This window comes from Sciurus vulgaris (genome assembly GCF_902686455.1).
Source record: "Sciurus vulgaris genome assembly, chromosome: 16".
Classification (NCBI taxonomy): Eukaryota; Metazoa; Chordata; class Mammalia; order Rodentia; family Sciuridae; genus Sciurus; species Sciurus vulgaris.
Genome location: NC_136477.1, coordinates 20,537,352 through 20,554,411, shown reverse-complemented (window position 1 = coordinate 20,554,411; position 17,060 = coordinate 20,537,352). Strand labels below are relative to the sequence as shown.

The window sequence follows — 17,060 nt, the reverse complement described above, 5'->3', positions numbered from 1 at the left end:
TCTGAGTGTCAGCGGTGTGCACGGCCATGATTACTCAATTGAGCGCTTAGTGTGAGCGGTCAATAATGAAAAAGAAGAACTGTAACAAATTCGATATCTCCCTGAAAACTTGCAAAACCTGAGAAGCTAGCCTGTTTAAAACAGGAAGCACTGTTGTTTACTACCTTACTACTATCTGTGATCGGACAATATCTCCAAGTTATTAGTGGTGAGACCTGAGTGACCACTGGACCTAGAGGACCTCACTAAGTCACCAGGTACCACTTTCTTCTCCTCTGGACAAGAAGGTGTTTACTTAGAAGAGCATTTCCAGGTAGGCTAGAAAAGGGAAACGAATCCAAGTGTCCAGATGTGAAAGAAATACTTTCCAGAGTGCTCTTGGATCTAGGAGGGAGGAGGTGGGGGTACTTGGCAATTTAAATGTAGTGCAGGGCCAGAGTGGGAGCGGGTATTGTTAAATATGTCCCTTTTCATCTTGCTTTCTCTTATTTTCCCTCTCTCCCACTCATACCATGATACATTTGCCTCCTACACTCATTCAAACTTGACTTTTTATATCTCTTCAATCAACATTATCTTGTTACCTGCCCTGTACATTCATCATTTCTCAACTGTTGAGAATATGACCACTCCGGAAATGTCATGCTTAATAGTTCATTTTTAGTGATATTGACTTGTGAGAACCAGTTAGTGAAAATATAACTTATAGTTATGTGTATGTATTCATTAAATATGTATGTGTATAAACATATACTTATTTCAAGTTTGCATTGAAAATCCACTCAAATTCTGGTTATTAGTTGATGATTGATTTGGTGTGTTTTTGTCTGAATGAATGAGGTTGACTGGTGTCCTTTCCTAGACCTGTGCTGGAGGGTAGACTTAGGAAGCCTTGTGTAGTCTTTTGGAAAATGCTGGTTTGGCTTGCGATGGAAGTTTGCTATTGTTTGATGAGTGCTCCAAGGAAGAGTGGCGGGAAGTTGGGTCTTCAGTACACAAGAGGCTGGGAGTTGGAAGGTATCTATGGCTCTCTTCAGCAAACAATGCTCACATGGAACCAGGGAAGGCCCAGGTATTTCTCCTGGGGGGAATGTGAACCCTGTGTAGAACTCAGTAAGAAAAAAAGCAGATATAATCAGCATAATAAATTTAGAAAAGAAAATGCGAATGACTAATAATTCATTTAAAAGATTCCCTCAGTAACTACATAAATGTTAATTAAAACAATAATGATATTTCTTATGCCTATCCAACTGGCCAAGTGATTATATTTTATACCTTCTCCATGTGGATGAATGCTTGCTGAAACTAGCACCAGTATCTTTGGTGCCAGAAGCACATATACTACCTGGAAGCAACTTGTCAAAATATGTCAAGAGGCTTAGAAAAATGATTAGAGATAGAAATTGTGATTTGAAGAATATGCTTTAAGGAAATAACTTTTAAAATGTATATTTACTGCAGTACTATTTCTAACAGGGCAATTGGGAATGACTTTATCATACAACAGTATGACATGGTTAGTCGTATATATCTTACACAGCATGTTGGAGTCATTACGAATTTTATTTTCAAATAATTTTTAACCATACGGAACTAGGTGCAGGATACAGAATTTAAAGTGTTAGAATACAATATGATATAGAAGTATGCTGTCACTTGTACATGGTACTTAGGAAAGACACAGTGGCTCATTCTCTGTGGCACAATTGAAGGTAGGAGCACTAGGGCTAGACTGACCACATCACTTTGACTTTCTCCATGAAAACATACCCTTCACAGTCATCTCTTCCAACTAAATAACATCAGCCTGTGTTCAAGACTAAAAATAAGTCACATCTGAAACACCTGTTATTAAAACATAATGGATAAGAATAGTTCTGGGGCAAGGAGGTGGGTAAAAATACCCCAAATCAGCTGGCAGCTGAGTGAAATCATGTCACTTAATATGAATTGACCACACTCCCAGAATCGGATACAGCTTTTGCTCTAGAAGCTGATATTCGTGATTGGCAGCTGTGGAAGTCCATGTGCCACCCTAAAATACAAATGTTGGGAAATATTTGCAGTTGGGAGGAGGATAGCACTTATTCATGATTTCGACTTTGAGAGGTTCTTGTATATTTCCAGGGAGGGAACTCCCTCCTTCTACTCCTACGCCTTTTTCTGAAAGTTCTTCCCCTCTTGGCCTGAATCTGTTTCCTCCCATGCCATCAAATTTCTGCTCTCTAGGGTCACCCTCTCTTCTACAGGAAAAGCTATCACATCATGGACTTTTCTATCTTAAAGAGACCTAAAATTGTCTAATCTAATCCTTTAATTAAAAAAAATAAGGGGCTAGAAACCTTCAGTCTAGACCAATGAAGTATAAATACTTCTGGCTATGATACTGGCAAAAAAGAAAGACAAGAAAGGAGAACAAGGAGGAGGAGGAGGAGGAGGAGGAGGAGGGAGGAAAGAAATGAATATGAATCTGAAGACTTATTTTTTACATAAAACATTCCAAGTTCTGCCAACTATGGTCGTTATTTCTGGACCTTTATCATCCTAATCCTGTTCTACATTCCAGATTGGTATCAACCCTCTTTAAATCTGGTGTCTGAAATAGCACCATGAAGATCATGAAGTCTGAACAGTGCAAAGTAAAAACTATTCTGCTCCATCTTTTGACCCAGTTGAGAAGCGTTTTGCAGCAGGTATTGTTTGTCAGGCATTGTTCTGGGCACTAGTTCTGCACTGTCCAATATGGTGAGTGAGTGCTATACAGCTATTTAAATTTTAAAAATAAAATAAAAAGTTCAGCTCCTCAGTTACACTGCCAATATGTCAAGTGCTCGATGACCATGCTGGCCAGTGGCTGCCTTTCTTCATTACAGAGCATTTCCAATGGACAATGCTGCACTGGATAATTGATTTTTCTGACTGCCCCGGATTCCTGTGAAAGAAATGAAGGAGGGGCAGGAGGGACTGGCTTAGTGATACAGATGTGAAGTGAGGTAAGGAGCTGGCTAGATAGGTAACTGCATGATTAAATGAAGGGGTTGCTGGATGGAGAGAGATATGAAGAATCCACAGGGTTGATTTCCTTTGATCTGTTTTTTTATATAGCCTAAGATTAAATTGGTTTTTGTGGATGCCATGCTATGGCATTGGCTTTTAAAGAGCTTGTGACTAAAGGTATTCTTCAGGGGACCACTAAGATCCCTTGTCTTTTCATTACACTTTTTAAAGAAGTTGGAGGGTTATGTAATTCAGGGACAGAAAATGGATTCATAAAATTTAGGAGGGACTTGTCACCTTAACCAGGAGTTGTCAACCTTTACCTGGGATGCAGCAGGGAGCTTTGGGTCCATTTCCAGAAGCTCTTACATAATCATGCAGACTGTGACCTGGTTTGGGGACGTCCAGGAGATCCCCAGGACTCCTGTGTGCAGACAGAACTGAGCAGCACAGCTGAAGTCAACCTCGCTGTCCCTGGGGATCTCTTCCAAGGTAGCCCTGATGGGGAATCGCTCAGCCTCTGCTGGAACTCCTCCAGTCACAGCCAGCTCCAGGCCTCATAAGGAACCTCTTTCACTGTTGGATAATCCAATTCAGTCTTTCTTGTGTGAAGACTGAACTAGCCTCTTTGTGCTATCTCCTGGGGTTGGTTCTGGGGTCAACCCTGGGAGCCACACAAAATTCTGGTATCAGCTACATAGCCAGCATGTTGCTCTCTCTCCAGGGTGACGCCCTGGCTTCTTCAACTCATCTTTACTGGGTAAGGTCCCCTCACTAAAGATACTGTAGACAAAGCTGGACCACTTTTATAAGTCTGTGAAGGGATCGCTTCCCATAATCCACATACACTATTTTGCTAATTTACATAAATCAGTTAAGATTAAGTTATTAGATTAAATGCACATGCAGAAAGCTTTTTTTAAATTAACCCCATCACAGGCTAACTTTATGGTTAACTAGAATTATAAGAGTTTTTCTAGAAGCATTGATGCCCAGTGTGGGTAATGTAAATGTCTCTTAATAGAAAATCACCAAAATCACTCACTGGGCAGGGCTGGGAATTGAGAGGAGAGAGAGTTAGGGAGACTTAATTTTTGTCAAAAATCAAATTTAAAAATATATTAGGGCAACATGTTTTATTCATCGCATCCTCAGAAAATATAAAACTAGATAAAAATAAATATACAAGCTCCTGTATAAATAGACACATCCCATTCCCTGATGTAAACCCCTGATATTGTAAAGTTAGCAATTCTTCCTAAATTATTTACAAATATAATACAATTCCACTCAAAATTATGTTTTTACAAGTAATTGACCAGGTGATCCTAAAGTTTATCTAACAGAAGAAAAATTCTAATGGATAAGATATAGAAATGAATAATGAAAGGGGAGTTGTCTAATTAGATAATCTATACAAATAATCTAATAAGTCTGTAATGATTAAAAGCACATATCTGGCACAGAAATAAAAGATCAGTGGAATGGAACAAAAAGAACACAAACATAATCAGCAGTCTTAGGGATCCTAAGACAAAGGTGATAGTTCAAACCCCAGGGGGAAGGAGTCAACCCACAGAATTACTGTAAACCCCGGAGGTTCCCCTTCTGATGGTCACTCAGAGGTTATCCAAGTGCAGTGTCCAGCCACACTTGCCAAGAGGCTAAGGCCAGCAAGAGAAGAGCAGGGGCCCTCGAGTTATCCCCAAACTTCAGAATTTTCCAGAAGCACTAAGAATCTCGGGGTAGGAAGAAGAAGAGAAAATGTGGTCCAGAGAGGTATCATCCTCCCAGCCCACCTACCTGTTTGGAGGTGCGCACTGCGGTCTCCTGAAGTGCTTTTCAGTTCTTGGGGGGAGCTGAGCTGAATCCCGAACTTTAAAAGGAAGTCTCCCTTCCCCGAGTCTGGGTGGTTGTATGTGGACCTCAGCTGCAGGCTGAAGAGGAGAACCAAGCTACTCACTTTTCTACACTTGAAAAGATAGTCCGGTGCGTTACCCCAAGTGGTCTCTGACCCACATTTCTTAGCTCACTCAGTGCGTGGTTTCAAGTTCAGATGGGAATCCCTTCACCTGGTAAAGTGCCTACGTTTCCAACCCAGTGGCCTGTTGGGAAATGAGTCTGCCAACTCTTCCAGCAGGCCCTGCTTGGGAATACTGGTTTTCAATTGTCGTTTAATTGATAAAGAAATACAGCAAATTGAAAATTTTACAACTTTAAAAAAAATCACAAAATCACTATAATTCCCTCCCCTACTATAAGTACCTTTATTATTTGCTCATTTTATGTATATATATGAGAGATATACACATTCTATAAGATATATATATACATAGTAACCAGCAAACAGTGAATATACGTACTATATATATTGAACATATATAGTATATACTATGTATGTAGTTTCATATTGTGATTTTAATTATACACTTCATATTCTCTTCATTTTTCATAAACTTTTGTCTGTGATTCTACCTGGATCCCCAAATCAGTTTGTATTATTAGCGAACCAGCTAAAATTGTAGGTAGGCTCTCTACAGAATGGGAGAAAATCTTGGCCAGTCACCCCTCTGAGAAAGGATTCATATCCAGAATATACAAAGAATTTGAAAAACTTATCACCAAAAAACAAATAACCCAATCAATAAATTGGCAAAAGAACTAAACAGAAATTTCTCAAAAGAAGAAACATGGAAGGCCAATAAATACATGATAAAGTGTCTAACATTTCTAGCAACCAGGGAAATGCAAATCAAAACTGTGCTAAGATCTCATCTCACTCCAGCCCAAATGACAATGATCAAGAATACAAATAATAATTAATGCTAGCAAGGTCGTAGGGAAAATGATTCACTTGCACACCGTTGGTGGGACTGCAGACTAGTGCAACCACTCTGGAGAGCAGTTTGTAGATTCTCCCCCAAAACTAAGGATGGAATCACCATGTGACCCAGCTATCCCACTCCTTGGTATTTTCCCAAAAGATTGAAAATTGGCATACTACAGTGATAAAGTCACCTTGATGTTTATAGCATCACAATTCATAATAACTCAATTATGAAATCAACCCAGATGTCTGTCAATAGATGAATGGGTTAAGAAATTGTGATATGTACATATACCTATATATACACACACAATGGAGTTCTACTCAGTCATTAAAAAGAATGAAGTCGTGGCATTCCCTGGTAAATGAATAGAAATGGAAAGGATCATGCCAAACTCATGAAACTCGAAGGTCAAATGTTTCCTCTCCTATGTGAAAACTAGAATAAAATAAAGGGAAGGATAGTATAACATAAAGAACCGATCAAATACAAATTAATAGATGAGCAAAATGAAGTCTAGTAGAGTAGAGGAGGAAGGGGAGGGAAAAGGGGGCTCGTGAACTGAAATCAATTTCCATTTATGTATGAGTTTGTTGAGATGAACTCAACTACTATGTATAACAATAAAACTCCACTAATAATAATCATAATAATGAAATCCCCATAAAAATAAAATAAAATAGTAGGTTCTCATTTTTTTTCAGTCTCACATAAAGGTGTGCATATCTGCATAGAGAGATATTTATGGTGGTAAACTGCATGATGAGATTTGGGGTGGTTTTTTACTTTGCTTTTGTGCTTGCATTAATGTTGTTTTTTGTTGTTGGCTTTTTTTTTTTTTTTTTTTTTTTTTTTGCGGTGCTGGGGATCGAACCCAGGGCCTTGTGCATGCAAGGCAAGCACTCTGCCGACTGAGCTATCTCCCCAGCCCCATTGATGTTGTTTGTTTGTTTGTTATACCCTATCACTTCCCCCAAAATGCAAAAATCCTTTTTGAAAAGCCCAATTCAAACTCTTGACTGTCTTGAACCTAAGGATTCATGCAATTGAGATGGGTTAGACAGATGACAGTACGTCCGTTTTTACATCTCTGAACCCACGGAATGAGGAGTCAAAGGCCTGGCTGTGGACAGGAGGACCCTCGTGTCTCCTGCGCCTTAAGAGCTGAAGCTCATGGGCAGCCCTGAAGCCTAAACCAGAAGATCCTGTGCATCCATCATGCGGATCCTCTTGATCCTGTAGAAGCCGCATGTGAATCAAAGACACTCTCACCAGTTGAGGAAACTTGAATGAATTTTCTTGCTTTTAAATCACTCTGGGAAAAAAGAAAAGTTATACAAATAATGGTGAGTAGAGGCTCTTATTTGTTTGCCTCTGAAGAAGCAGCTCCGTTCCTTCTAGTTTTAGATACAGAACTTTAAGAGGACACTGCGGTGATTAAAAATGCATAACAAAGTCGTGGGGACTTTTTTTTTTTCTCAGCTACTAGAAATAACACTGGTAAACTTAATATCAATCATTCCTCAATTCCATTTTGTTCTGGAACGTGTCACTGATGGGAAGGAGATGTATCTGGGCAGAGCAATGAAAATAGATCAGGGTCCCTGCTTTTTCCCAATTTCGCCAGAATTGACTTCTCGTGGCCTTTCTTCCACTCCCGTTTCCTATGTGATTTAGAGCTCTTTCAAGTTCAAAAGGTGATTTTACATACACTATTTCATATGATCCTCATGCAATCGCTCTTGTAGAGATTTTCTCGGAACAAAAAAGATAACATGGTGCTGACAGTATGGATATGAGCCTTCCACAACTCATTTGTAACATTGGTGCTACACTATAGCTGTAGTATAGATACAGAATGCCCAACCAGGAATGAATATTACCTTCCATGGGAGGCAAATAACTAGTAAAAGGTAAGTAACAAAAGTATATAAGGAGTCTAATCTCTCATTTTCTGATTATACATATGGCAGGATCACATCGATCATGCCTATATAGATAGATCATATGACTACACGTGTACATGAGGTAATAATGTCTGTTTCACTCCACTATCATTCCTTTCCCTGTACCTTTTCCCCTCCCTCCACTCCCCTCTACCTAATATAAAGTACTACAAATTAGAACAAATTTTAAAAATTAAAAAAGAAAGAAAGAAAAGAACCTAAACCAGAAAAAAAAAAAAGTATATGAAGCTGTTATGGTTTAGATGTGGTGTCCCCCAAAAACTCACATGTGAGACAATGCAAGAAGGTTTGAAGGAGAAATGATTGGGTTGTGAAAGTCTTAACCCAGTCAGTGAGTTAATTCCCTGATAGGGGATGGTTTGGGGGTATATATTTTGTATCTAGAGAGTGGAATCTCTCTGTTTCCTGATGATGTAAGCTGCTTCCTCTGCCACACTCCTCCGCCATGATGTTCAGCCTCACCTTGAGCCCCGAGGAATGGAGTCTGTTTTCCATGGACTGAGACCTCTGAAACCATGAGCCCTCAAATAAACCTTTTCTCCTTTACAGTTGTGCTGGTTGGGTCATTTAGTCACAGCAGCAAAATAGCTGACTAAAACAAAGGCTATGCCCCCTGTACAAATGGCTCAGCTTTTTGGATGAGAATCTGCTGAGCCAGTGCTGGCACTGATAAACACTGCTTCCTGCTGATAGCTCTGGTGTCTTGTGCCTTTGTTGGGGAATCCCACAACACTTCTCAGGGGCTTGTGTTTGGGATTCGGAGATGGTGAGTTTACCTCCTTTGTCACCGGGGTGCAGGCTCTGAGACACTGGAAGAGGTGACCTTGACTAATGCCAGTGGACTGATTAATCTAGAGGACACAAGCCTTCCCAGTAGGCTGGGGCAACACAAAGGAGCCCAGTGGGAACCAGAAACCAGTGCAGGAACCAACACCCATTGGACAGGTAGGAATCCAGGTTCAAGAGGTAGGCCTGCGCTGAAGTGGCCGAGGGGAAGACTGATCTCCTCCCAGAGTTGCCCAAGTAGCCTTGATTGCATGAGATGGTACGGCAACTCTAAGGTACTGGGTGCTGGGCGGGAGACACTGAGTGGTGACTGAATTAAGATGGACTGAGCCCAAAGTGAGTGTGGAGTCCTGATCTGAAGTTCCATGGTGATCCGCATACCACTTAGGACAGTGCCAGGTTCTCTGCAAGATCTACGGGCCTGGTCCTGGTGGGCGTTTTCTACTGACCTGCCAACGGTAAGAGGTGCTTGAGATATCTCTGTGAGGAGGATGACTGGAGATAGGCAAAGCAATTTCTCACCCCTATCCCCTTCCCTTTTCATGTGTGATTATCATCTTTTAGGGGGAGAACATGGATGGTAAACAGAGTAATCTCACTCCCTTATATTGTATGATAAAGAACTTTAAAAAGGGGTCACTAGATAAAGAGCAACATGATCAGGTGCCCAAATTAGTTTGAGACCAGAGAAAAAATTTTCACCTTTAAATCCAAGCCGCTGTAGGACATAAATGGTTATTTTATCTATTTTTGTGCTCTGGGATTCTGACAAGTTCCTCCTAATGCTGGAAAACAGGAGAGAGAGAGAAAGAGGGGATCTGGAAAGGCCGGCTAGACCAGATCCTGGACCTTTTTAAGGACCCTTGGAAGGTCTGCATTCTCTCCTGGGACAATACAAGCATTGCCCCAAGCTGCAGCGTCAGCTCTGTAATTTTCTGCAAATGCCTGATAAGAGAGACTGACAGAACCGGGAATATCAAGGGATACCCTACTTCCTGTGGATTTTACTGTGCTCTCCAATGGGCATAAGAGGGAAAAATGGTGGGATCCCATAAGTACAAGTTTCATTTTTGTTTTTGGTTTTTTTTTTTTTCAGTTTTTTTTTTTCTTCCTTAAAACCATTTTCTGAGGACTTCACAGGCTTCCACATTCTTTAAATGTCTGATCTGATTCTAATCTGATCCAAAAGTGTACTTTGATCTGATAAAGATGTTTCACGTAGTCCTTTACTAAAGTAATTATGGCTATAATATTTTTTCAGTCTATGTCTTTTTGGAGCTCAAGTTTTGTTTTGTATAACTGAAGTTTATGGCCTCTGTTTTTCTTTCTGCTGTCCTTATTCAGAGGCCAGTTGTTCAAGGATTAACTCTCAAATTCACTTAAAAAAAATTAGATATCTTCTCCTTTGAAGACTCCAAGGTTTTAGTATTCTGCTAAGTATTCTATTAAGAAGCAAAGACAATTCCTTGCCACTTCTAAGACTTACTTTTAGGAACTCCCATTAATTTACACCCACGTCCTCACACTTGTCCCTTCACCTAAAAGGGAGAAAGCCCTCCCTCTGAGTAAGTGGTACATGGACCAATTGTCCTTCACCAGACTCTTTCATCTCCTTTTCCTCTTTTTCCATGGAAGTCCATAATCCTGTGAAAAACAATCACTGGGTGGGGGGTGGAGGATAGGAGGGGGAAAGAGGGAGGGGAAAGGGGTGATCATGAACTGAAATCGATTCCCATGCATGTATAAGTTTGTTGGGATGAACCCAACTACTATGTATAACCATTAAGCTCTAATAAAATAAATACATAAAAATCACATTAAGAAAAAAGAAAAGAAAAACAGGCCCTGGTCTACAGCTGCTGATCTATTCCTTTGACCAACCCCTCCTGTTCATCTTCTTTGAGAAGAAGCTCTCCAGAGTTTGCTATCGGCACATGTAATGGTTAATTTGAATTGCCAACTTGATTGGATTAAGAGATGCGAAGATTAAGAGGCTTCTGGGTATATCCATGAGGGTATGTCTCAGAACGATTGGCATGTGGGAGAGCGAACTGAAGGGGAGAGCCTCCCTAAGCTAGGGCAGCACCATCCAATAGACTGGAGGCTTGGATGGAATAAAAGTTGGATGAACAAGGAAGCAGCAGCAGAGGCAATCTCAATTCTTCTCGAACAGGTTCTTGTTTGCTGCAGCAATCGCCTGAGGACAGCAGACTCCAGCTCCTTCGCTCTTCCAAAGAAGACCTGCCAGTGATTTTCCAGGGAGTTTCTAGAAGCCTTTGGTCCTGGACTAGGGTAGCATCACTGACCCCTCTTGTACTGTGGCTTCCGCCTCTTGGACTGCACAGCTGCTGGTTCCTCAGCTCTCCAGCCTGCAACAGCCATCGTGGACTATCCAGCTTCTGGTCGTGTAAGCCAATCTAATAAATCTCCTTTTTATAATCATACCTCCTGTTGGTTCTGTTCCTCTAGAGAACCCTGACTGACACAGCACGTTTCTGCTTAACTCAGCATTACAAAGGGCAGGAGGATCAAAGCAACTGAGGTTAAGGCTGCCTAACATGGTAATAATTTCAATAATTATCAGAGTTAAATCAATAAAAGTTAAATTTTAAAATCACTGCATTTTGAATCTAGTTGTGACAGAACTGGACATGGCTAGAAGCCGAAGATCCAGCCCAAACTTTTATATGTACTTGTTAGAGGATTTTGAATCGGTTACTAAATTTCTTCAAGTTTCAATTTTTCCATTAGCTGTGAGGAACATGTTGTACATGTTCCTCATTACAGGGCCTTGGAAAGGTCTGGTTATTTGTAATAATAATAATAATTACTACTATTGTTATCAATATTTTGTCTTGAAATATGAAGATAATGGTCTTCATATAGTCATATTTAAACTATAAGACATAAAATGCAAAATGTTTTAAAATATGCAGTCCTAGTTAGGAGTGGTGGCTCATACCTGTAATCCCAGTGGCTCAGGAGGCTGAAGCAGGAGGATTGAAAGTTAAAGGCCAGCCTCAGTAACTTAGTGAGACCCTAAGCAACTTAACAAGACCCTGTCTCAAAACAAAAATAAAAAGGACTAGAGATATGCCTCAGTGGTAAGAGCCCCACGGATCAATCCCTAGTACCAAAAAAAATTATATATATACATATATAAATAATTATCATATTATTATCATTATCCAACTTTTTTTCCTATTTTTAAACTTTCTCCTTTCTCCTTTAAAAGCTTTCAGAACTCAATAGCCCCATTCTTCATCCCCATCCTGCAACATTTCTGTTTCTTTTCCATCAAGGATCATGCTGACTTGAAATCTGCAGATCTCCCAGACACCCCCTCCCCCACCCCCAGCATTTCTTTTTTTTGTATGTTTGTTTTTTATTTATTTATTTATTTTGATTCGTTGTACACAAATGGGGTATAACTGTTGTTTCTCTGGTTGTACATGAAGTCGAGTTGCACCATTTGTGTAATCATACCTGTACATAGGGTAATGATATCTGTCTCATTCTGTTATTTTTTCTTCCCCCCATCCCCACACCACCCTTGTTTTTCCTCTATACAATCCATCCTCCCTTCATTCTTGCCTCCCTCCCACCCTGCCCCCGTTACGTATAATCATCCGCTTATCAGAGAGATCATTCAGCCTTTGGTTTTTTGGAATTGGTTTATCTCACATAGTATGATATTTGCCAACTGCATCCATTTACCTGCAAATGACATAATTTTTTTCTTCTTTATTGATGAGTAATATTGCATTGTGTATATATACCACAGTTTCTTTATTCATTCGTTAATTGAAGGGCATCTAGGTTGGTTCCACAATCTGGCTATTGTGAATTGAGCAGCTATGAACATTGATGTGGCTGTATCCCTGTAGTATGCTGATTTTAAGTCCTTTGGGTATAGGCCAAGGAGTGGGATAGCTGGGTCAAATGGTGGTTCCCCAGCATTTCTGATCTGTCTTTTAAAACACGTGCAAAAGAACCTCTAACATGTGCTGGGTGAGCAAATCCTCGCTGGGTGAGCAAATCATCAACTGGTGTGCTTTGGCCCACGCCTAACTATGGGATTGTCTTTTCTTCTATCAGGGACAAGCTGAATGGCTGCCTCCTTCACAGAGACTGATCTTGCCATTGAGGCCATTGGAACCACACCCTACGACTATGAGGGGGCACTGCCCTGTGAAAAAGTCAACGTCAAGGAGCTGGGTGCGCAGTTTCTGCCCCCGCTGTACTCCCTGGTGCTCACGGTGGGGCTCCTGGGCAACGTGGTGGTGGTGCTGATCCTCACCAAGTACAGGAGGCTCAGGATCATGACCAACATCTATCTGCTCAACTTGGCCATTTCCGACTTGCTCTTTCTCTTCACTCTTCCCTTCTGGATCCACTACGTGGGGCGGAACGAGTGGGTGTTTGGTCATTTCATGTGCAAGCTCCTCTCTGGGTTTTATTACCTGGGCTTATACAGCGAGATCTTTTTCATCATCCTGCTGACCATCGACAGGTACCTGGCCATCGTCCACGCCGTCTTTGCCCTTCGAGCCCGGACGGTGACTTTTGGTGTCATCACCAGCATCATCACCTGGGGCCTGGCGGGGCTGGCAGCTCTCCCTGAGTTTATCTTCCATGAGTCCCAGCAGAGCCTGGAAGAGTCTGTGTGCAGTCCTCTCTACCCAGAGGCCGAGGAGGACGGCTGGAAGCGTTTCCATGCGCTGCGGATGAACGTCTTGGGTCTCGCTCTCCCTCTGCTCATCATGGCCATCTGCTACTCTGGGATCATCAAAACACTGCTGAGATGCCCCAACAGAAAAAAGTACAAGGCCATCCGGCTCATTTTTGTCATCATGGTGGTTTTTTTCATTTTCTGGACCCCCTACAACCTGGTCCTTCTTCTCTCTGCGTTTCAAACGAACTTACTGGAGAGCAGCTGCGAGCACAACCGACAGCTGGACCTGGCCATGCAGGTGACGGAGGTGATCGCCTACACCCACTGCTGCGTCAACCCGGTCATCTACGCCTTCGTGGGCGAGAGGTTCCGGAAATACCTGCGCCACTTTTTCCACAGGCACGTGACCCTCTACCTGGGAAAATACATCACATTCCTTCCTAGTGAGAAACCAGAAAGAACCAGTTCTGTCTCTCCGTCTACTGGGGACCAGGAACTCTCTGCTGTGTTTTAGATCAGATGCAGAAAATTGCCCGTCGAAGCCAGACTCGGCAGATGCAGCCGACACATTGGGCCAACAACTTTAAATTCTGGGACAGTTCTTTGAACTTTCAGCACAACACCAAAACTCTTAAAGATTTTAAAACATACACAATGGGGGACAGTATGTGCTTGTACCCAAGGTACCAGAGGCCAAGGTCTGAGAGTTTACCCACTGAAAAACCATAAAAAATTCTCTGAAGACTTCCATAATTTTCATGCACCTAGATATTACATGGATAACATACACAGCCACAAACAGGTAAAACTCTTTTATATTTTGAAACAAAACCTTAGCCAGTTGTTGACAGAAATGAAATCTTTCACAAAGTGCCTTCAGTCAATTACTTTATTTTCTAATATGCCTAAACAAATTCTTTCTTTGCTTGGTATTCTTTTTTCTTTTTTGCTATATGGATACATACTCTCTAGCAGCATAAGGACATGATGACATGGCTGTTCTAAATAGTCTTAATAGTCCGCTGATTTCCTCTTCACACCAAATGATCAAATGTCCCCACCAGTGACTCAGAGTGTGCCCTGGAAGGTGCATCTGCATTGAGAATGTCAAGCTCACGTTATGGAGTAGGCCAGGGGTTTTCTGTGCGTGAGAAGAAGCTCAGATGTGGAGCGGGAGAGGTGTGGGCTCAAAGGGACTCTCTGCAGTCACTGGTTCTCAAATGTGTCAACAGAAGCACCTGGAGGAGAGATTAAAACAGAGCTGGTCTAGTCCCACCCCAGAGTTTCAGATGTGGTGGGTCTGGGGTGAGCCCAGAGAATTTACCTCAAGTGCAAGTTCCCCCAGGTAGCCAACACTGCTTGCTGTGCGACCACACTTGCAGAACAACTGCACTAACTAAAGTGCTCATAGGTACACTTCTGCGTCTCCTGGAAACTCAAGATTTCACAGTTGTCAGAGGAAGACAGAAAAGGCCCTTTGGATCTATCTCTGCTAAAGGTAGCTGCCCTCCTGCGCAGCCTGTGAATGAAGTCAGTCCATCAAAACCAATGGACTCAGTGGGAGTATCTAGCCCACTGGTTTGGGTAAGCTGAGCTTGGCTTGCCTGTATTGAACACCCTGCACGAGAAGCTGTGGGAGATGCAAAGATGGACGAGGCTTGCGTGAACTGCATTCTAAAGAGATTTTTTAAAATGCAACTTATGATGTAAACATTTTTCAAAAAAAAGTAGAAATGGCCCAGGTCCTCATTCCCTTTTCTTCTCTCCCTGTTGATGGCTTCTTGAGGAGGTGAGTTCTAAGCTTCTGCTTCCTTCATGCCTCTCAGTAGAGAGGTGTATGGAAGCATGGCAGGAGCCCACCAGCTGTTCATCCGACAGCTGTCTGCTAGGGATCAGGCACAGGATGCACAAACACTGCTGTTATGTGAAGGATGCAAAACTGTATACGACAGACACAACCCGTGCTCCCAGGAAAGCTTCGGTCTAGTAGGAGGTATAAGATAGAAACAGTGTAAAGAGTAGACCCTGGGTGCTGTGTCTGGGCCAGGAAGGGAAAAGCCATTTCCAGCTGGAAGGTGAGGGAAGACTTCATGGAGGAAGTGGCATCTGAGCCGGTGTCTGAAGAATAGGCAGTGTTTGGAAAGGAAAAAGATTTGGGGACAGGCACTTGAAACCAAGGGCATGCCCAGTTCACAGGTGAGAGGGGAGGACACATATTTACAGAAAACAGGGTGGAATGAGGAGCTTGGGATGGGCCATGAATTTCAGGTAGAGGATCTTGAGCTTTTTTAGGAAGACTTGGGGAGTCATTGAAGGGTTTAAAGCAGGGGAATGAAATAATCGATGTCATTCATTAGGAAAATAAATGTGGTTAGAGAGCCTGGACTCAGGTCCCACAACCACCCAGAGAGTAAAGTTAGGAGGTGAGCATGAATGTGGAGATGAGGAACATCAGTGGCTGATGAGCGGTACCACGAAGCACCCAGAGAGGAATGTGGCCAAAGGACCACCTGAAGCAAGAGTCAAAGCACTAGGAGCCATGTGTGGTTGATTGTAAAATTCTAAGGGCAAACCAGAGTGTATCATATGTGTAACAGTCAACTTTGCATTGCTACAGTGAAACACCTGAGGTAATTATCTTATAAAGAGAAAAGGGTTTTTTGTTTTTTGGTTTTTTTTAAGTTTATGACTATGGAGGGTCTAGTCCAAGATCCACCGGCCCCATAACTTTGGGCCTCTACTGAGGGTAGCAAAGGGCAACAACAGGAAATGCATGTTGGAGCAAACCTTTATGTTATAAGCCAGGAAGCTGAGTAGAGAGGATGGACTGGGCTCCCACAGTCCCCTTCAGGGCCACGCCCTGGGTGACTGAAGGACCTCCACTAGGCATGACTTCCTGGAGATCACAGCACCTCCCAGGGATTGCACCCTGGGAGACAAAGCCTTTAACACTGGCACTGTTAGGGGACACTACAGGACAAAAGAAACCAGTGCCAGTGCTTGTCTTCAGGAGGGCTGTGCGTGGCTACAGAGCAGGAAAAGAAGTGTGGCCTCCTGGATTTTTTTTCAGTGCTGGGGAGGGAGCCAGGGCCTCACACCTGCCAGGCAAGCACTCTACCACTGAGCCACACCTCCAACCTACCTTTTGGATTTTTAACTATGGAAACACATTACCTGTTCAGAAGAATAATAACAATAAACAGAATTTTATTTAAAAAATGAAACGCTAAGCTCTTATTCAGATGTTCAGAGGTAGGCATCCAACCCAGCAGCCAAAGGACATGAGAAACTTCTTGCCACGAAGGAACCCTTTGACATGGTACAAATTATTTAACCTCATTTGGGTAAGATGTCCTCATTTGTATCATAAAGGAGTTGGATTCGATCATTTCCGAGAACTCTGTAGCCCAAAGAGACTCTGACCTTCCTAAAATATTGGGAGCAGGAGGCTCGATCTGTAAAATAGATTGTAAAACCGAAGGGGGAGGGAGCAGAGGACAGTTCCAAGCACTCCTTCGCATCCCTGGAAGTCTGGTTGCTGACCAAGGTGTGCTCAGGAGTCCATTCATCTCTTACCGTCCCTTCGTTCTCTCCTTCATGCAGTAAGCACCTGCTGAGCACGCACCACGTCCTCAGCTAAGTTCCAAGGCAACAAAATCAAGCACACCATGGACCCGCCCTCGGGAGCTCACCGTCATGTTGATCTGGACCCTGTTCTTGCCCTCCATTGCCAGGATTCAAAACCATATAAAGGAACCACCACTCCCCCATTTTAACCGAAATGGGAGTAACTTTCATGTTAAG

General features: G+C 42.3%; 1 protein-coding gene across 3 annotated transcripts; it reads left to right on the top strand.

Moving 5' to 3' along the window:
- The first annotated feature begins 214 nt into the window (after positions 1 to 214).
- Positions 215 to 16,308, top strand: CCR3 (C-C motif chemokine receptor 3). 3 transcript variants are annotated; one of them, XM_079115483.1, is made up of 3 exons: positions 215 to 257; positions 10,755 to 10,988; positions 12,680 to 16,308. In XM_079115483.1, exon 3 carries the CDS (start codon positions 12,691 to 12,693, stop codon positions 13,768 to 13,770), a length of 1,080 nt encoding a protein of 359 aa, XP_078971609.1. In that variant the 5' UTR covers positions 215 to 257; positions 10,755 to 10,988; positions 12,680 to 12,690; the 3' UTR covers positions 13,771 to 16,308. The 3 variants fall into 3 exon arrangements, with proteins under 3 accessions (XP_078971609.1, XP_078971608.1, XP_078971610.1); XM_079115482.1 differs by having other exon boundaries at positions 232 to 313; XM_079115484.1 differs by lacking the exons at positions 215 to 257; positions 10,755 to 10,988 and adding an exon at positions 11,055 to 11,142.
- The last annotated feature ends 752 nt before the right edge of the window (positions 16,309 to 17,060 follow it).